The 21629-nt window shown below is 43.6% G+C and overlaps 1 protein-coding gene across 4 annotated transcripts in view; it reads left to right on the top strand.

Annotated features, from left to right (window-relative positions):
• ripor1 (RHO family interacting cell polarization regulator 1) overlaps window positions 1–20593 on the top strand; it is a 134512-nt gene extending 113919 nt beyond the window's left edge. For 3 of the 4 annotated variants that reach the window (XM_069901504.1, XM_069901505.1, XM_069901506.1), the window contains exons 15-22: window positions 733–901; window positions 4922–5057; window positions 5470–5628; window positions 7374–7532; window positions 8236–8432; window positions 10200–10283; window positions 13909–13996; window positions 19294–20593. In XM_069901504.1, the coding sequence (XP_069757605.1) occupies window positions 733–901; window positions 4922–5057; window positions 5470–5628; window positions 7374–7532; window positions 8236–8432; window positions 10200–10283; window positions 13909–13996; window positions 19294–19391 (1090 nt within the window). In that variant the 3' untranslated portion in view covers window positions 19392–20593. The remainder of the gene's footprint in view (window positions 1–732; window positions 902–4921; window positions 5058–5469; window positions 5629–7373; window positions 7533–8235; window positions 8433–10199; window positions 10284–13908; window positions 13997–19293) is intronic. The other variant, XM_069901503.1, reaches the window with a different exon arrangement.
• Window positions 20594–21629: the final 1036 nt, after the last annotated feature.

Below are 21629 nucleotides of genomic sequence, written 5' to 3'. Positions count from 1 at the left end.
ATGTAAGGCAGCATCTGAAGAGAGAGCAGCCATTCACAAATCGGGCCAATGCCAATGATCTTCCGTCAAAGCATCGGCCTGAAGTGTTCACAAAGGCAGAAATGCTGGAAGAACTCAGTCAGTCGAGCAGCATCTGCGGGGAGAGAGACCAGTGGTTGGTACAGGTCAGGGAGCCTTCCTCGAAACTGGTAGTCGAAGGACCCGAAGCATTGATTGGTTTCTCCGCCCACGGATGCTGCTTGACTGGCTGAATCTTCCGAGCATTTCCCTCTGAGTTTCAGATTGCAGCTTTTTGTTCATCTTCGGGTCTGAAGAGTTGACTTTTTTTTCTTCTCCAAAGATGCTGCCTGATTTTTTAAAAATAAAATATTTTAGACATGCAGCATAGTAACAGGGCATTTCAGCCTACAAGTCTGTGCCACCCAATTTAGACCCAATTAATCTTCACACCCAGTATGTTTCGAATGATGGGAGGAAACTGGAGCCCCTGAGGAAAAACCCACGCAGATATGGGGAGAAAATACAAATTCCTTACAGACAGCGAATGCTGGTCCCGATCGCTGGCGCTGTCAAGGCGTTATGCTGACTACTGCGCCAGCCATGCTGCCCTGCTGAGTATCGTTAGCACTTTCTGTTTCTGCCACTAAACTGCTGTTCTATGTCTCCTGGTCGCATGCACGTGGAGCAGCGTCCTGCATACTCAAATGACTTTGTCTTTGCTGCCTCTGTCAGACACTGCAGGAGTGCGCGTGGACTTGCAGCTGGACCCAGCGAAGCACTAACGGAGGACACTGGAGTTGGCAGCAGCTCAGAAGGGAGTCCAGTTCCAATGACAACAGGGAATGAACACTTAGACCAGGCTCTCACCCTGCACTTGAATAACTGCAGCCGGCTTCTACTGGTAAACAACGTTCAGCTTCTCACCTTACCTGGAGTGGTGGTGATATGCCTGCCAGAGCTTTTATTTGGCAGGCCATGCAGAGGTCTTGTTGTTTTCCCCACCCCTACCATGAAAAGCCTTTCAATGTGTTTGTGAGTGAAACAGAAAAGTCTGCAGATTGTGGTGCAGTATACATGGAAGTGCTGGAGAAGCTCAGCAGGACATGCAGCATGCATAGGAAGCAAAGTTAGATCACCAACGAGATGGGCCTGAGCCCTTCTTCAAGGTAAGAGCAGAAAGCAGGCAGGTGCATCTATAAAAAGGAAGGGGGGAAGGAAGGGGCAGCGGGTGGAGCACGGGGCAATAGGCAAGAGGTCACGGGTGGATAAAGGTGGGAGGTCAGAAGAGAAAATAGCTGAGAAGTGATAAGGAGGGGATAGCCCAGTGACTGGGGAGGGAGGGGGTGGGGAGATGGAGGAAAGGAGAAAAAGGGATAAAGAGAGCCACACACAGAGGAGGAGTTTAATGAAAACCAGAGAAGTTGATGTTGATGCCATCTGGTTGGAGAGTGCCCAGACGCAATATTATAGTTCTCCAATTTGCGGGCAGCCTCGGTTAGGCAGGGCATGAGGCCTTGGACAGGCATGTCAGGGTGGAATTGAAATGGGTGGCCACTAGGAGATCCCCATTAATGCCATAGACAGAACGAAGGTTCTCAACAAAACGATCTGCCAGTCCAGTCTCTCCGAAGTAGAGGAAGCCACAATGGGAGCACTGGGTGACCCCACAGATTTGAGGCCCCGAATGGTGGTGAGGAAGGAGGTGTGGGCACATGTGGAGCATCTCCTGCAGTGACAGGAGTAGATGCAGAGGTGGCGATTAGTGGGAAGGGATGAGTGGAAACAGAGAGAGGGTCCCTGCAGTGAGGGGGAGGAGAGGGATAGGTTTGTAAGGTGGCTGTCTACATTCTGTTCAGGTACAAGTTTCATCCCACCGTTGCAATTTGTGGGCAGGAATAATACCTGTGAGAAATCTCTCTTCAGATTGTGGATTGATCATCTCCAGTCTGCTGGATCTATACTGCCACAATAAATAGGTAGAGCAATTTAATGCCTTCCACTAAGATAGCTGTTAAATTGCACAATTTAAAATTTATTTCGGAAGGAAATCTGAACATAAGAATTGCTCCATTAATATAACATCACCTGTGGTACACATCTGGAGCATTGTTACCAAGGCCAGTGACAGTTTGCCAATTGCTAATCAGGGGTGAGAGGTGTGTGAAGATTTCTGCGTTTAGTCTACATTCACTCACCAATCAGTTCACGAAAGTCATTGTGCGCCATTAATATTCTTTATTCAATTTCATTTCAATCTTCTGTAGCCTATCTTATGACTAGAACGAAACTATTTTTGCTTATCAATGCATATATCCTGAATAGTTAAAGGAAACCAAGGGCTGAATCAATGAATCGAATCCCCTCTCCCACTTGGATTTGGCTGCTCTGCAGTATTTGGCCAGCAGATGGCACTGGTACACAGTATTGCGCAAGTTTATCTTAACCCCAGTGGTGCTGAACGCTTTGGATGGGAGGGCCAGTTCGTTGCTTGGAACACTTCTGAATTTGAATGGGCAAGTCCTGAATCTCCTGAGAGTTCTCTGTTGCTCTCAATGCAACTGTGCTCTGACATTTTGCTGAACCTTTGCCGGGTTATCCAAACACATGTGTAGCGACTCCATTACAACAGGGAAAGATAGCGGCAGAGGAGAAATTGAACGGGAGCTTCAACTAATTTACTTTGTCGGAACTGAATTAATCAATACTTTTAAGTCAATGGTCACAATTGTAATTAATGTATTAATTTTTTAAAAAATGCAAGGTATATTTAAATTTTAATAGTTTTCATTGTTCCTCAATGTCAGAAACATTCACAGATGTTCAGCTGTTGACAGCCCTTGGCTTCGTCGACTGTCAGTGCACGTCTGGGTGCAGCTCTGCTGTTCACTGTGTGAAGGCCTTGACATGCATAGGGCTTAGCTAATGGGAAAATGACTTTGAAAACTTGTTGGTAGCAAGCCCGGATAGGAGAGCAACAGGTGTGGCAGCACACAGCTCGTCTTATCCAAGGCAGCAGATTTATCCGTGCTGCAGGAAGAAACAAAATGTTTCTTGTTCAGTTTGTTATTCAGATACGAGAGCTCGTCCTTGATGATTTTGTTGGGACTGAATTATCTGCATGGAAAGTTCTGAATTCAGTAATGAGTGGTATACGGGAATTGGGTCTTCTGGGAAAAAATATGCACACAGTGATTTATGATCAGCCACCTGACTCGAGGGTGAAGAGAAACTTTATGGATCATCAAAATCACTGGTTAGTTCAGACAGCTTGTGGAGGGTTGGAGCAAAAAAAAAGTCCTTGGACCCACCATCTCCACCCCAATCACCAACCATCCATTTACACTAATCCTACATTAATCCCGTGGTTCATTTTTTTTTGTTTTACACCTGTGGTGTCTTATTCTTGGACCTGATTCAAAAAGCCAATACTTGGAGCAGATAAATTTAATACTGGAAATCATGAGCAGATTAAGTTGGATGTGCACTGACCTCTCGTCAGAACAGGAATCTTCTAAAGTGTCCGATTATGACAACGATTACAGGTCCTTATCGTTTCAAATTCAGCATTTCTCTATAACCCAGTTTCACTCTGCCTTTTATTTCTCTACCTGTTTTCTCCGCCCTCCTGTCATTTATTCCCATCACTCACATGGATTATGGAGATGTCTGTGACTGGGATGATCCTACGTTATGATAGCGACGAAACTTTGAAAGAACTTTATTGACTGAAAACTTTGAAAGAACTTTATTGACTGAAAACTTTGAAAGAACTTTATTGACTGAAAACTTTGAAAGAACTTTATTGACTGAAAACTTTGAAAGAACTTTATTGACTGAAAACTTTGAAAGAACTTTATTGACTGAAAACTTTGCTTTGAAAACTTTGAGATAACTGTATATTTCGGTGTATAAGTCGAGTCATGAAACCCTAAAAATCTCTCAGAAATGGAGCGGGGTTGACTTGTATGCCAGATATACTGGCATACTCTGAGACTTTCAAATCAGCTCAAAATCCACTCCTTGCCGATTTGGCGTAGAAGTCGACCTTTGAAAACCCCGATCCACTGTATTAGTTGGCCCATGAAAAGCAAAAATGACTCTGACTACGACAGATTTTAATTGAAATTTTTATTGAAAACAACAGCACATTTAGAACCCTTCAAAATCCCTCTCACTGTCATCATCTGAAGCAAAGATGGCGACAAGCACATCCCTACTCTCACTGTTTAAACAGCCATCATATGGGTCCCAGACTGTATCTGATGAGGTGGTTTCAGTTTCGTCGACAATGTTCCATAGCAAATGATTCTTCCGTGCCATCAATTGAACTTTTTAAATGATTTTATCACAGTCGCTACTTTAACTTTGTCCTATGCCTTGAACATGAAGTCACCCAACACATAGAGTGATGCAGCATGCACGGCCCCTCCTTTGGTATACAATTTTTCTGCCCTCGGCAGCCAAGTATTCCATTCCTCACGCACACAGTCTTTGAATGGTTTGTTCAAGCAGACATCGAGAGGTTGCAATATAGATGTCAAACCACCCAGGATCACCGCCATGTAAGTATTATGTAACGCAAATCTAATTTTAGTGTTCTCGGGTCTTTTATTTGGACAGATAATGCTTCACCTGTGGAAGAACAAGCCAGTATTTCTGATTTGTGAACTTCTGCAAAAGTCCCGAATATTAACATTTCAATGCTATTTGACGTGGTGCATTCTGGTCTCAAACACAAGGGTTCAGAAGCTTAGAACTTCTGTTTCACTGAGAACGCTGTTTCGTCAGGTTGTATTTGTGCAATCAGATGGCATTAAACTCACTGGTCACCAGAGACTTGTTTCTGTGGAGAAATCTGCAGTGTTGACCTGAAACCTTCCTGTGCACCAATGCCAGTATTTTATGTTATTTCATATTGCAGCATCTGGGTATCTATGGACCTCTACGTTGTCGGGAGATCTATGCACTGGACAAGCTTTTGAGAGAAGCCCAAATTCTAGAAGTGATCTCCAGACTAAGTGAAGACAAATCCGGATTCATAACCACTGCTGAGGAGGGTGAGTAAGATTCAGATTTATTGTCAGAATACATGCGTGACATCACATACAACCCTGAGATTCTTTTTCCCATGGGCCAGGGAGAATTACCACTTATTGGAAGTGGGGGAAAAAAATCTGTACACGTGTAAACAAATATCCCAAAGAATTTCATTTATAATAATGTATTGGCTTATCCTAGTCCATCCCCCCTCCCCTCCTCACAGTTGATTGCACTCCTTAAAGGCATCGGTAAGTTCAGATGACTAACTAACCTCCTTTCTCATGGGGAAGTCCTCACAGGAAACGCATGGCTTTCACTGCAGATTGGTCCTCTGAGAGGCAAATGGCCTCTGGTTTTCCTTTTCCCTTTTAAAAAAAATCACACTTGCTAAGCCTAAATCGTTGACGGCTTTCTCCTTCATCCCTCCAGTCATGCCCCTGCTGAAAGACAAAACTGTGTTCTCCTTCTGGACCCACTGCACCGAGAGCCCGAACCTCTACAGCGCCACAGTGGAGGAGGTCCTGCAGAAGCTGAACCTGAGTTTTGGAAGCAGAGTGAATGAGCAGTTCTCTGTTCCGGCAGAAGCAGGTGAGTGGCCAGAGTCGACTGGACGTCATTGGTGCAAGAAATGCCGTATGTACTCATATAAAAGTAGAATCGTTTAGACCGATTTTTAGGGTAAAGTTGACTATTACACACACACACCACACACACACACACACACACACACATACACACACACACACACACACACACACACACACACACACACACACACACACACTACTTTTGACCATGGTAAGTACCTGCATCAGGATCTCTGGTGGCTGGGCAGCCCTTTTGACCATGGTAAGTACCTGCATCAGGATCTCTGGTGGGTGGGCAGCCGGGATGAGGATCCACAGTCTGGGCATCGGGCGGTCTGGTGGGCAGGCGGTAGGGTCTGCGGTCAGGGCTTTGGGAGTTCTGGAGGATGGGCGGCTGATGCCTGGGTGAAAGACAGTGGTTGGGGAATTGGGAGCTCAGGCGGGTGAGCAGCTGGGACCAAAAATAGGGGGGGTTGACATTTACAAGCGATTTTTAGAAAACACCAGATTTTGGGCCAAAATTAGGGGTCGACTTTTACACGATATCAATTATTACAAGCGTTTATGCTGTAAATCATTGACGAACCACATCATATTTTTACCCCAAGTGTGTGTGGAATAGGCGTTGAGTGATAGCAAGCTGTTTATGGAACATGAAATGCTGTGTTTAAGGACAATAACTGAGATGGACAAAGGTTGGAGTGGGATGTTCCACAGGGATTGGTGAGAGAACAGTTCACGATTTAATTCTGGCATCAGAAGGGCAATTTCCAAATTTGCAGATGAGATGAGTAAAGGATTCTCTCTCTCACTTTCCCCTCCACCAAAAACCATTTCCTCTATCTGATGCGAAAGATCAATGATCTGAGGCAATGTTAACTGTTCTCTTCTCCTTGAACGCTGCCTGACCTTCTGAATGTTTCCAACGTGTTCGTTTTATTCACCAAAGTAATAGAAATGTTATTATTACAAAGGAAGGCTGTAAAAATAAAGGAAGAGCTCATTAAACCTGGAGAATGGTCTTGTAGTTGGCACATTTTGATAAAAGGGACTTCAGAGATGGCCTGTTGTGTTCGCAAGAAAACAGAAGCAACATCCTGCGTGGGTGCACAGTTAAAATGAGCTGGGGAACAGAGAATTTTAAGGGAGAAATATAATTCTTTAAAAATAGCAGCTCAAATTTTTGGAGCCTTTTCTGAACAAAGCCCTCGAATTTAAAAAAAAATCCTAAGTTGGTACTTGCATCAAACTTTGCTTGATCTTTCCATGGAGTGTGGTGTATAATTTTGAGCTCCTTATTACACACAGAGTAAAAGGCCCTGTTCACGGGGCAGGAAGGATTGCAGGGTCACAGAGTGGGCATCAGGAAAAGGTAAGTACAAAAGCCAAGACCTGAGGGGGAACGATGAAGATCGGGTTAGGGCAGAGAGATTACACAGCACAGGAGAGGTGATCTGCTCTGCACAATTTTTCTGAGGCCTTCCAGATTTGGATGCAATCAGACTGCCAGATTTCTGCAATTGCATGGAATGAGCAGTTTGGCCAATCTATTCATCCCTGAAAACCAAATTAAACCCCTTGTTATGAACTTGAATATAAAGCGTTTATTAAAATGATGTAGAATTTAGATTAATTTAATGCTAAATTATTTCATTTGCCTTCAGTGAAATCTGGTTAATGGTACCATCGGTGTTATTTATTCCACAGGCAGCCTTTAATATTTATCATTTTAATCTGTCCTTACAGTTTTTATCAAGCTAGTGGAAAGGATTTTGGACCGAACACTGCCAAAACGTGCCCGAAGTGGAAATGCGGAACTACTGACCATCTTCCAGTACTTGAGTCACATTGAGGAGCAGAATGTGCCTTCATTACCTTCCTACATCATGCAGCTGGCAGAGGAAGGTAATGTCACCCTCCATGGATGTTGTGCTGCAGCCTTGTCGTTGACCCTTCAACCCCAGCTCCCCTGAAAGAGCAGTTTCAAATGAGCGAGTTAAATTACAAAGTAAGGGGGGTTATTTAGCAGCAATGTCCCCTTGATCAAGACTCTCCTGCTCTCAGAAACATCACAAGATCTATCCCATTGTAACCATTCAGAGTCTTGCATGATTAAATGGTGGCATGGTTAACATAGCAGTTCGCGCAACGCCGTAACAACACCAGAATCTGGCACTGTCTTTAAGGAGTTTGTATGTTCTCCCCACGTCTGCGTGGGTTTCATCCGGTGCTCTGGGTTCCTCCCATCCTTCAAAACGTATAGGGGCTGTAGGTCAATTGGGTGTAATTGGATGGCTCAGGCTTCTGGGCCATAAGGGCCTGTTACCGTGCTGTATGCCTAAATTTAAAAACATTTAAAGATTTAATTTAAATAAGATCATGTCTTATTCTTCTAAACTAAAGAAGATGGATCCAACTTCTTTAGCTGTTTGTGATTGGACAACCCTGTCATCCCATGAATTAGTCTAGTGAATCTCTTCACTAGGATTCTGTGAATCTTCACTGTTGGTCATGGAAGGGCTGATCCTCTGGAGAGAGTGGAAATATTGGGGTGTCTGTGATTTCTGTTTGTGGTCTCGCTCTCACCTACACGTTCCATGTTTTGCAGTATTCCTGGTGCAGAGCTTGCAGTCGTGTGACAAAGATGTGGTGCTGAAAACCTTGAAGCGTCTCTCAGGTCCTCAGCTCCAGAAGGATGGGCTGAAAGCAGTGGGCCTCCTGCTGCTGGAAGACACCACCAAAGTCTGCAACACTGCTGCTTCCTTGCTGAGAAACTTGGCAGAGGACTCCAAATTCCGTGAAAAGGTTGGGAGCAGCAATGCTTTTATTTTCTGTGTGGCAAACTAGCCAGCAGCTTCTGGTTCTGTCTAAGTTTCACTAATATCATGTGAAAGCGTCACAGTATTCAGTGAGAGCAGCTAGGCATGTCACCACTCGTGTATTGAACCCGAGCAGGTGAAAGTGTCCTGAGGTCTGTGTATTCCATCTACGCACTCTCCAACCAGACAGCATTAACATCGACTCCTCCACTTTCTATTAACCCCCTGCCCTGTGTGTCTCCCCTCTCTCTCCTTATCTCTCTGTCCTCCTCCAGCTCATCACCCCTTCCCTCTTCTATCAGAGAGCTGCCCCCTCCCGCAGCTGCCTGCCTGCTTCTGCTAATATCTGACAAAGGGTCCAGGCCCTTTTACTTCCATGAGCACTGCACGACCTGCTGAGTTTCTTCAGCACTTTTGCAGACTTTCAAGTTCAAGTTTATTATCATCCGATTATTCAAGTAGAACCCGATGAAACCGCATTCTTTGGTCCTTGGTGCAAAACGTGCAAACACACAACCAAACAACAAACATGTGCAGTATGTATATAATTATATAAAAATAAATAAGTATTGTTAAATAAATAGTGGCATCTCCGAGTGTTTGTATGAGCAGTTCATCAGTTGTGCAGCATTCTCACTGCCCATGGGAAGAAGCTGTTTCTCAGTCTGGTGACACTAGCTCTGATACTCCTATATCTCTCCCCTGAAGGGAGCAGCTGGAAGATGTGTGTGGGTGATAGGTTCCTCAAGGATTTTGCAAGCCCTCTTCAGACCACTGTCAGATTCCAGTAGATCACATTGACGAGGGGGAGGGAGACTCCAGCAATCCTCTCTGCCATTCTTGTGGTCCTGTGGATTGACCTCCGGACCATTGCTCTACAGCAACCGTACCCACACTGTGATGTAGCCGACCAGAATGCTCTCAATAGAGAGCTCCTGTAGAAAGTTGACATAATGGTGGCCAGTAGCCTCGCCTTCTTCTCAGGAAGTGCCGTCTTTCTTGTTCAAAAACTTCACTATGAGAGCAGGTGAGGCTGTTGGCAGTGGCACTCTCCAATAGCAAAGAGAATTTTCAATGGAACAAGTTGCACTTTATTGGTTGACTCTATTGAGATGTTCAATATGGTGAAAGAATTTGACAGAAACCGAGCCCCCAATTTGCACTGTGAGTGGAATCAAGGACTCTCCCATTAATCATCGCAAACCCAAGGCTCTTTATCATAGACAATTGGGGTGGGGAAAGGGTACTGGGATAATTAGAGTTCCCAAGTCTGAAAATCAATAAGGTTTCTGGTGGGTGAGATACAAAAGAATGCAAGTTGTACTTTTCAGCCATGATGCAGTGCAGGGATTTAGTCTTTGGGATTTGAATGGTTGCCGCAACTTTTCAGTTGTAATTTTATGCGTTTTGAATCCAGTTTCAAAGTCTGACCAGACATTGGAATGGCTAAGATACCCTACTGATTGGCTTGTTACCCCAACTCAGATTCTCCACTAAGGAGCAGTTTACTGTGGGTTAACACTGCTGGCTCCTCCATTACTATGCAGCTCCTGGCCTCTGTTGATCCGGGGGGGGTTTCAAGAATCGCTGTTGAGGCCGTCGAGTTTTTCACGTGCCATCATATCGGACAGTGAAAGAGCCCGACGTGCAAACCTTCCCAGAGTGGGTGCAGTTCACTCAGCAAGCGCAGGTTGGCGCCGGATCACAGTTTATTCTATGCGACCGACTGATTGAAGTCCATGTTTGTGTTCAGGCCTTGGTTTGTTATCTGGAGCTGCTGGAGAACGAGGATGGACAACTGAGAAAAGCAGGCTGTACTGCGCTCGCACATCTAAAGGTGAGCCCTTCAGCAACCACAGTGGAGGAAATGAGCAGTCAAACCCAGGTCACTCTGAAATAGTAAAAGAAATATCTCCCTGCGTGTACAGAGGCCATTGTGTTGCAGAAATGTGTGATGATCCATTGAATGACTTTGAATGGAACTGTAACAATTTTTTGACCAAGTTACACATTGACAAGACTTTTTGAGTTTATTTTTCCATCCAGGCAACCCCCACATTATGGGGCATGGGGGCGGGGTTACATTCCTAGAGAAAGCAGCCACATTGCAATTTACCATAACATAAAGCACATAAATCAAGAAAGGAGAGTTGATTTGTTTATTTCTGAGAGAACAAATTTTTTGTACCTCAAACAGCAATTCCTGAATTCTGTAAGGTCCATAACCTGACCAGCTGTAATGTGATATTTCAGAACTGTTCCCAACTTGACTGGGTTTAATCTTGCTCAATTTGTGAGTTCTGAGATCTTTGTCAATCCAGAAAAACCCCCGATATCTATTGAGGATTGTAATCTGAAGACTGCCTTTTGGTCTAATGAGCAAAGTGGAGATGATTCGCAGTGTCCATAGGAGGTCAAGGTACATGACCGACGTTTCAGGCCTGAGCCCTTTTTCAAGGTGTGAGTAAAAAGCAGGGCGTCTGAATTAAAATAAAGGGTAAGGGGAGGAGTACAGACCAACAGAAAAACGTATTAATTAGATATGGAGAAGCCAGGAGAGGGAAAGGGTGAGTATTTATTGGAGGAAGGGGAGGTTTGGCTGTGTGAATGCAGGGCTGGGCTGAAGGAGACAGGGAAAAGGGAAGGGAGAGAGACAGAGCTAGAGGAAAGGAGACAGAGGGAAAGATGGGGGGGGGGGGTGCTAATGGAAACTGGCGAAGTTGATGTTAATGTCATTCGGTTGGAGGGTGCTCAGAAGATAAGGTGCTCTTCTGCCAATTTGTGGGTTATCTCAGTCTGGCAGTACGTGAGACCATGGACAGATGTGTCGGCAAGGGAATGGGGTGGGGAATTGGAATGGGTGGCTCCTGAGCGACGGAGGGCAGAGCTGAGGCGCTCATGGAGCGATCTCCTGGTCTGCGACCAATCTCTCCAATGTAGAGAAGATCACAACAGGACCACTGGATGCAGATTCACAGGTGAAGTGCTGCTTCATTTGGGAGGACTGTTGGGGGACCCCGAATGATGGTGAAGGAGATGTGGGTATAAGTGGAACATCTCCTGTGGTCACAGGGGTAGGTACCAAGAGGGTGATTGGTGGGAAAGGATGAGTGGGTGAGGGAATGAATCAAAGGGGGAAAAATCCCTATGGAAGGTGGAGTGGGGAACATGTGTCTTGTGGCGGGATCATGTAGCAGCTGGCAGAAATGGTGGAGGGGGATGTGTTGGATGCGGAGGCTGCTGGGGTGGTAGGTGAGGACAAGGGGAAATCTTGTCCTTGTGTGTGGGGGCACAGGGGGGCCAGGCCATATGGAGGATAAATGGATGAGGGCCGAGTTGATGGTGATAGAGGGGAAGCCACGTTGTTTGAAGGAGTACATCACTAATGATCTGGCATGGAAGACCTCATCTTGGAATTGAGAGAAAGGAATGGAATCTTTACAGGGACAGAGTGTGAAGAGGTGTTGGTGGGTTTGTAGAAGATGTTTGTCTCCTGAGAGATCGAGAAATGGGACAGTGGGTAATAATGCACGGAGCCTTCAGGAATCGGAGGAGAGTGCAGAAATAGAGACCGGTCAAGTGAATGGCCAAGGACATAGAACTGCTGCACGTTATAGCACAAAAACAGTCTGGACTGAACTATTATTCTAATCCCATCAACCAGCATCGTAGCCCTCGTACCCTTCCCATCAATGTAATTGTCCAAATTTCTCTTAAATGTTGAAATTGAACTCACGTCCACTGCCTCCACTAGCAGCTCGTTCCACACTCACTACCCCCTGAGTGAAGATCCCCCTAATGACTCCTTTAAGCATTTCACCATTAACCCACGTCCTTTCATTCTTCTCTCACCAACCTCAATACTGCTGATTTTGTATACCTCTTATCAAATCTACTGTCATTTTCCAATGCTTCACGGAATAAAGTCCTAACCTTTCATGATATCTCAGCTCTTCAATGACTAGAAACACTGGTAAACTTTTTCTGCACTCTTTAAATTTCATTAATATCGTTCCTGTAGTTAGGTGACCAAAACTGTACACAATACTCCAAATATGACCTCACCAACGTCTTGTACAACTTTACTGTAACATCCCAACTCTTATACTCAATACTTTGATTTATGAAGGCCAGTATGCCAAAAGCTCTCTTTGTGATCAATTCTACCTGTGACGCTATTTTCAAGGAATTGTGTATCTGTATTCTTAGATCCTTCTACCACCCTCCAAAATGCCTGACCATGTAAGACCTGTCCTGCTTTGTCCTCCCAAAACTTGCCCACATTAAATTCTATCTGCCATTTTCCAGCCCATTCTTCCAGCTGATCCAAAATGTTTAAATAGTGAGGGACTAAACAGTGTTAGTGCTCAGAAGGATTGTGGTATCCTTCAAAATAAATCACATGCTGATAGCCTGTGGGTACACAAAACAGTACTAAAGGCAAACAGTATATTGGTTGTCATAGAAAGAGGTTTGAATGTAGGAGTGGAGATACCTAGTGGGATGCATGGAGATTGCTGTGTTCAGTTCTGTTCCTTCTACCCAGGGAAGGAAACATTTGCAAAATTCATCAGATTATGTTTGTAATGGAGAAATGTTCCCCCCCCCCCCCCACCTCCCCACCACCATTTGAATGCCTAGAATTAGGAGTCACAAACTTAAAATAAAGGGTCCATCGTTGAGGACTGAGGTGAGCAGTTTGTTTCATGTGGAGGATAGTGAACATTTGTGGAGATTCCGACACCCTAGTAGTTAGACAGAGGGAGAATCAAGTTTTTGAATAACAAAGGAGCCCAGGGTGGTGGGATTGGTGCAATAATGTAAAAGATCATCCATGCTTCAACTGGAATGTGTGAGAGAGAGGGTGTGAGAGGTGAATGTCCTCCTTTCTGAAGTTTTTGTTCTGCAGGTTCTTGGCTCTTGATTTTATTTTGGTCTGTAGAAAGGGTGCCACAAGCATCAGACAAAATGTATGGGTCCTTACTCTTTCCTCTTTTAGATTCTGAATTTCTAACACACTTCATGACTTTTGCTTTCAAATTCAACCAAGGGGACATTTATAAAGCTTTGAAACCTGTTGCCCTCTCTCTGTATCGATGGCAGACCTGTTGTGCATTTCCAACATCTGCAACTTTTGTTGCTTGTCCTCCGATGGTCACAGGGGAACAAACTGTCCTGCCGCCGGCCGTATTCTACAAATAGGTTGAAATTTGCTTTCGTAATCCTGTTCCGAGGATAGGGCCACTGTCTGCTCCATGTGCCCTCTAGTGGCTGATCAAGTGACTTTGAAACCTGAGAGTGCCATTCCCCTTTCTTTCCACCACCCAAAATGGACCTGAAAATCCTGTAGTGCATAAATATTGATGGAAATTAATCAAGAAAAAAAGTGGATAGCAATTTAACCACAAAATTGCAGAAAATCAGAAATTCTAAACTGTTTTTGTCTTCATTTGTGTTCTCAGGCCAAAGAGAGTATAGATCAATTAGTCTACCTTTGTCAGACTGACAAAGAAGTCCGTGATGTTGCAAAACAGACCCTATTTTCTTTTGGTAAGTCGTTTAAATGTGGCAGTTTTGCTGTTGCCATAGAATATGATTTTTATTTCAAGGATGATACTACTTAATCATTATGAACTTCCTGTGATACTGAATATAGCATTTGATTTGTTTTAATGTGTTTAAAGTTGACCTCAAGGTACTGGATCATATTTATTTAAGTTCGTGGAATAGCAACCAAAGGTTTGGAATTTTGATCCAGAAACATGTTTACTATCAGCAGGAATCTGAAATTGAGAAGAACACCTGGCCTTGGGACCACTAGATTGTTGTTTAAAGACTCATCTAGTTCATTAATATCCTGCCTAATCTAACCGACGTGAGTCTCCAGAACCATGCGGTTGAATCTTAATTGCTCACCCTGGTCAGCGGCAATTCAAAGTGAACAATGAATTACAAAATCAAAGTACTGAAAAGAAATGGTCTTGAATGATTGGTCACTTTTAGGAAATTAATATTTTGAGGTGAAACACAGCCAGATGCATTGTTGATCACCTGATTTCCAAAATTTGCTCCAGAAAGCAGCTTTCCTTCCTCTTTGAAGCCTAGTATCAAACATCCCTGACATTTTCCAATCATCACCCCTTCCTTTTTATATCTTTTTATCTACTTCACCTGCACTCAGAGCTCCCCATATTTCCCCCTTTCTTATTCCCTGCCCCTGCACTGGGCCATCTGTTTCCTTGACTACATTCTCGTAAAACTGCAAAATACTAATTTTCCATCCCGGCTCCCATTTTGGATGATACTATAAACAGAATCTATACATTGAGCACTGCGCTTGAACATACTTTTACTGATTGTCTCAGATTTTGTATGTGGATCATTGCCCTTCCCAACTTCTACCTTGCGTCCAACTGCCTCTTCTACCCAAAGTTCTTGAAAACCTTGCTCATTTCCCTGAGGACTCCATCTTTGAACCTGCCCGATCAGATTTCCACTACAGGGCACAGAATGCTTTTTATCAAAGTCGCAAATTACATTGTATGCATCTGCAGTGATGGAAAACGTTTCCTCCTCAATCTTCCCAACCCATGTACTGGCCGTGGTATCCTCCTGCAGTGCCTGTGCACTGTTGTCCAGTTGAGTAGGCTTGCATTTGCCTCCTTTCATTATTATTGAAACTATAAACATAAAGCTGCAGATGAGAGGGAGATGAAAGAACAACAAAATGCAAGAAATGCTGATTCTTTTCTGTTTTTATTCCACTCTTGTGGTATGGGAAGTGAAAAGTTTGGTGGGTTCAGAAAATCAGGAGTCTGGACACAGGCTGAATGCAGAAATAATTTTTATTGACACACACATGTAAGGCGATTGCAACAGGAATAAACACATACATGTACTCTCAATCATACAAACACAGTAGAACCCAGTCACGTTGCACTTAACACTACCGATACTTGCAACTGTTTACACTCTTACAAACACAGTACACCTCCGTCACATCGAACTTAATAGTACCGATATTAGCAACTGTTTATACATACTTATCTCAACCAAGGACTACAATATGCTGCCTGCCATTCCTTGTCTAATGTGGGTACAGCTTGGATACAATCCACAACTACAACAGTTCCAATCCCTATGTAGTGCACACCTAACCGGCTCCTCCAGCTTTGTCAACAGCAGGGTTTGTCTTGGGGCCAAAGAGCAAAAGAGCTACTGCACATGGTGGACTTCATAGTACAATAAGCTGGAGGGTTGGCCCAGGTAATTACTAAGTGATTAAAGGGGCTAGTGGTCAGATGTGCACCAATGGGTGAGCAGAGCAGAGTCCAACCTTGCTTGACAGGTGATGCAACTTCAGACGAGGTTCCAGTAGGAGGGATCACATGACCCTCCACATTCCCACCAGGTTCCAGGTGGAGAGGTCACATCACCCTCCACAATCCACAGGACACCCTCCTATCTATACCATTGAAGCCAGAGATTTCTATCCATTACCTTTGTAGTTTCTCTTAGATGATGTTCTTTGCCCTTGCTTCCCCATTTCCTAGCTGTGTTCTGCTACTCCATGATGCCAGACATGATGCAGTAAGACTCAACATTTATAATCCATGACCCACCTCCCACATCCCTGCTCAACATGTCTCTTGATTTTGTCAAGCATCCAACTTGTCACATTGCTAGTATGACTCCCAATTCTGGATGAGCTGAAATTGTAAGAATGAAACAAGTCTGGCTTCAGACCTCATTCCACTGCTTCCTAGATGCTGAGTCTACCCCTCCTCCCCATAACAAATCTTCTGTATCTTGAGGTGTTTGAGCTCTAACTGAACTTAGCAATCAAAATCTTCTACTTGCACCCCACTCTCCCTCCTTTTCATTTGCTGCAGAAAGTTATCTATAGCCCCTTTCACACTTGCAAGTGGTCCCAGGAATTAACAGCCATTCAGCCTAAAAAGGGTCTAGTGTGAAAGCAAAATCTTCTCAATGCCAGCGTGAGATGATGTCATCTCACATCGGGGATAGACTGCCTCGACCTCTAGTACAATCTCCAGCGTCTGCAAACACCGACGTTGCAATCAGGCAAGTGTAGAACGTGTAATTGCATTCTGGGAGAGTGTCTCTCAACCTTTTTTTTCCCACTCACATATCACCTTAAGTCATCCTTTAATAACCACAGAGAACCGATGGCATCCTGTGCCATTGGTGCCCTGTGGTGAGTAAGGATTTACTTAAGGTGGCATGCGAATGGAAAGAAAAAAAGTTGAGAACGACTGCAAAATGGAATTCTTGCATGAGTGCAGGAACGTGAATGAAGAAAAGATTAAAGGTATAAACTTTGCAGTGGAAAAGTCGCAGTGGGAGAGAGAAAAATAGCAATGGACAATTTTTAAACAGCATGGGAACGTTGGTAGTGCTATAGCACACAAATTATAAAGTCCTTGGGTGGGGGGGGGGAAATAAAGCGATGGTGGACATGACTTCCCAGAATGCCATGCAGCAGAGAAACCCTTCCATGAGTGATCCGTGCATACAGCCCTTTCTCTGCTGCATGGCATTCTGGGAGGGCAGGTCAGCCATTGCTTTTTCTCCACGGTATTTCTATATTGTGCGCTATAGCGCTACCAACATTTCCATGCTGTTTAAATTGTACACCATAGCGCTACCAACTTTCCCATACTGTTTAAAAATTATCCACTCTTTTTGCTATTTATTGCTAACGCTTTCCCACAGTCCCTTTATAAAGGTTTATATAGGTTGGCAAACAACAACAGGGGGCTAAAGGGCTCATACTGTGCTGTACATAAAGCTTGATTATGTTATAATTTTGTTCAAATATAAGATAATAATGCATTGATCAGGATTTAGGGCAGGTCCCCCATCGTTCGATGCGTCATGACGTCACCGGTAGAACAGACCTAACCCTGGGGATGGCTCCTTTCAAGTGTGAGCGTGTGCAGTGTCCCAGTTAAGAGTGGTCAAGTGTGAACAGCAAAAATGCCATTACTATCCTGGGACACTGAACGGCCGATTTAGTGAGATGCATATGAAAAAGTGGCTAAAGCCTTTGTTATTTACAAATAGGGATTATTTAAATATTAATCTTACCAGCCTCCCATCCTTCTTCCTCAAAAAAATAGTTAACCAAGACATTCCAGGCCTTGTATGAAATTTTGTTACCTGTTGTCCGAGTACTTGATGACCAATATTGGTTCCCAATTTGGGAATGCCTCAACTTTAAAATTTCCATTTCTTGTTTGTAAATCCTTTATTTTTTTGGCTTTCCCCAGCTCTGTAACCTCCTTGAGCTATTGTTCCTCCAATTCTAATATCTTGTGAATCCCCAATCTTCAATTGTTTTTTTGGCAGCTGCCTGGGCCCAACGTTCTTTAATCGCCTTGTTAATCATCTGGCTTCTTTTAAAACAGTGGTTCTCAACCTTTTTTCTCCCCACTCACATATATCACCTTAAGTCATCCTTCAATAACTACAAGGAACTGATGACATTGGTGCCCTGTGGTGAGTAAGGGATGACTTAAGGTAGCATGTGAATGGAAAGAAAAAAGTTGAGAACTACTGCAAGATGGAATCACAGTGAACAGCCTGGAACAAGCAGAGAAAGAGTTAAAATTATACCATTTAAAACACAGTAAATTAAGACCTAGGGCCACACCATCATAGAAGCAAATAGTCCTGAAAAAATGTCACATATAATTGGAATCATAGAAGCAAGCCCTTCAGTCCAACTCGTCCATGCCAGCCAAGTAGCCTCTACCAGCTACTCCATTTGGTCTTCATACCTCTCTAATTCTTTCCTATCTACACGCCTGCCTAACTGTCTTTTAAAAGTTGTGTCTACCATTTCCTCTTGCAGCTTGTTCCAGATACTCACTTCCTTCTATGTGGAACAATTTGCTCCTCAGATCCCATTAAATCTCTTCCCTTTTACCTTAAATCACTGATTCTCAATCTTTTTTTTCCCCACTCACATATCACCTCAAGTAATACCTTACTGACCACAGAGCACCTAAGACATCCAATGCTCTAGTTAGTAAGGGATTACTTAAGGTGATGGGGGGAGGTTGAAAACCACTGTTTTAAACCATCTTCTTTGACCAAGCTTTTGGCCATCTCTCTAAATGTTCCCTTTTTCCATTTTAGTGTTAAATATTGTTTACAAATCACCTCAAGTCTTCAGCTTGCACTTGTGACAGAAGCAAGACCAACCTGGGAGCAACATATAAAGTTAACAGATTTATTAATTCAGATTAGTCCAATGCAAATTTTAACACCGAGTGAACAATGGAGCACTCCCCTACACTGTGATCTTTTAAGTTCCGATTTTATTCTCTCAACATTTGAAACTCTCCCAGTTTTGAGAAAACTATCAAGGGTTCGTGGATTGCTGAGTTCTGTTATTCCTGAGAAATTTGATGTTTGTGCTTTATCTTGCATTTCTGAAGTCTTGCACTGAAAGAATGAAACTTTACATTTTACTTTGGAGGGAGGGAGACATTCGCCAAGCAAATCCGAGTTCTTGATTTGATTGCCCTGATACCACCAAAGAAGTCAGTTGTGGAAGTCACCACCAACTGGCTGATTACAGAAAATGTTATTACTTGGGGTTAAATTAAAATACTGGAGAGCACTTACACTTTGGGCTTTTTCAACAGTTATTTAAATAAGTGATATTAAAAGGTAAGGAAGTTGTTACCCATTCCCACTTCATTAACTACATTAGGAGAGGTTTGATGTACCAGACCAGTGTGACCTGTAATTTGTGTGATTAGTCTGAAGCTTCATTGTCATCAATGCACTGTGATCCTTTCTGATTGCACCGACAGGTGAAGAAGGAAAAATTGCCCATCGGCAGATGGAAGAATCATTGGACGGCGTGCAGAGGCTTTTGGGATCTGTCAGCATGGCTAGTACAGCATTCTGAAAAAGGAGGGGGGGGGGTCTGCCTCAGATTCCACAGAAATGGCCCACTTCCGACTGAAGCTAGTTTCTGAAGTAATGCTGCTTTTGTCGTCAAATGTCAAACCTAAAAGTTGAGCTGCTTCTGAGTTTATCTTTCAACACGCAGCACCACTTGTTTACCGTGGGTGGGTTTGAGGGCGGGTGGAAGAGATATGGTGCCATACAGGATTGATCTTTCAGTCATACCACTTAATGGGAAGGGTTGCATCGCAATGCCAGTATTTCACAAGACTGCACGTGTCTGGACTAAAATGCCAAACGCCTACCTTGAAAGAAGGTCTCCCTGTAAAAGAATCTGCAGCCAAATTAGGACTTTGTGAAAATGCACTTTGATCGATTGAACACGAATGAACCACAATGGATGGATGGACCCCGGTGGAGGGATGGACTTGGTGGACAGACCACGACAAATTATTTACAGTTCTGCATGTTTTGCTGCTCTCAGGCAGAAAAGAAACGTGCTGTGTCGCGTCCAAGTGCCTAGTGTTACAATGAGGAGCATACAAGTATTATGTGTACAATAGATTTTTTATTTAATGTTGACATAATTTGCAGTAAACAAGAAACTGCAGCAGCTTGACATTTGTTAATCTGTTATTAATCTGTTATACTATTGCCAGAGAGTGCAGTGAAGTTGCAAAAGATATACTTTGATTTTCTATATAAATGTATTAAGTAAGTAAGTGAATTGTGGATCATAAATAAAACTTCATTTAATGCAATGTTGTATTTTACTAAAAATTCGTCATTTTGTCATTTTTGTTTTACATAAAGTGCAGTAGTATATTTATCTCGTGCAGCACCAGTTCACGGGAATTTAAGAGTGCTTTACAGATATCTTTCTGTTTAGATGAATGCAGTATGAATATCACTAGTTCTTGTCCTTTTTTATGATGCCTGCCACCCATTTTAGAGCACTTTGCCTGCAGATTTCAAGTGTCCATCTAAATACAACACAAGTGCTGTGAGAGTACCTTTCTTTCACTACCTCATAAGACCAGGCCTTTCAGATTTCAACCACCCTGTGGGAGAGAAAGAATTCCAGACCCCTCTTAATCTTCCTCCTGCCTACCTTAAACCTACAACCTTAGTTCATGAGTTGTGTTTTGCTTTTTGTATTGCCTGAATGTAAAGGTTTTCTTCCAATCTCTATAATTAAAAAAAAAGTTTTGCTCATTGAGAGGATACACTGAGTTTGCCCAAGTTCTTGCCATTTTAAATTTGTTTCCCTCTTCTCTCTCACACTCATGCGCACATACACACACACTCACACCCACCCCTATTAACCATCCATTTACCGAGCTTTAGATTTGTATTTTCAGTATCCTCAATTCACCTTTTCATAAAGGCCCTGTTGCTCACCTTTGTACTCATCTGCGGCTTTCTGACAAGGATAAAAATCTTAACTGGCAGTAGTGTTATCAACTGCTCTCATTGTTATAGCATTGTTAAGAACAACTTTGCAGAGTTTAAAATCAAACTATATTTAGAATTAATGAAAAATTTTAGTAAAAGGGCCCAAGGAAAAGCATGAGAAGCTAATGTTAGAAAATAGGTTTAGAATTCTAAAGGAGCAGGGTCTGTCTGGACAAAATTAGAATTTCATAGATAATTGAAGTTTGCAGGGTCTAAAACAGCAAAGGAAGATTCAAGTGGAGTTAAACATATAGACCAGGGCTTCCCAAACTTTTTCAGCTCATAGATTCCTTTTTGGGAGCACTTGGAAATCGCAGAACCCCAACCATCAATTACAGTCTAAAAGACCTGGTATAGACTCAAGCATAGTAAGAAGCAAATAAACTCACCAGTAGCAAATTAACTACCACTTGGGCCCTAGCCTGAGCTTTAGTAAGGCCCCCCCACTGACCTTGCCCTGCCTCGGGCCCTGGCTATCCCCCCGGTGCCCCTCGCTTCCCGCCACAGACCTGGCCACCTCCACCACCCCTCGCTCCCCACTGCGGCCTGGGTCGCATCAGACACTGCTGGCTGCGCACCCCTCCCATTGTTCACTTACCGCAAGTGACAGGCAGGACACCAGTATTTCGGAGCCCCCCGCCAATCTTCTTGCCACCGCCGCCAGCTCCCAGAAACCACTGTGCACGTCACCCTGGCAACGGTGCGGTGCCGACTCTGGCCCGCAGTCACCGGCTCCACCTGCGTAGATAGTTATTACTCCCTGTCATTTCTTCCACAGGACCCC

This window comes from Narcine bancroftii, chromosome 10 (genome assembly GCF_036971445.1).
Source record: "Narcine bancroftii isolate sNarBan1 chromosome 10, sNarBan1.hap1, whole genome shotgun sequence".
NCBI lineage: Eukaryota > Metazoa > Chordata > Chondrichthyes > Torpediniformes > Narcinidae > Narcine > Narcine bancroftii.
The sequence above is the reverse complement of the archived record's forward strand: the minus strand, read 5'-3'. Positions and strand labels throughout refer to the sequence as shown.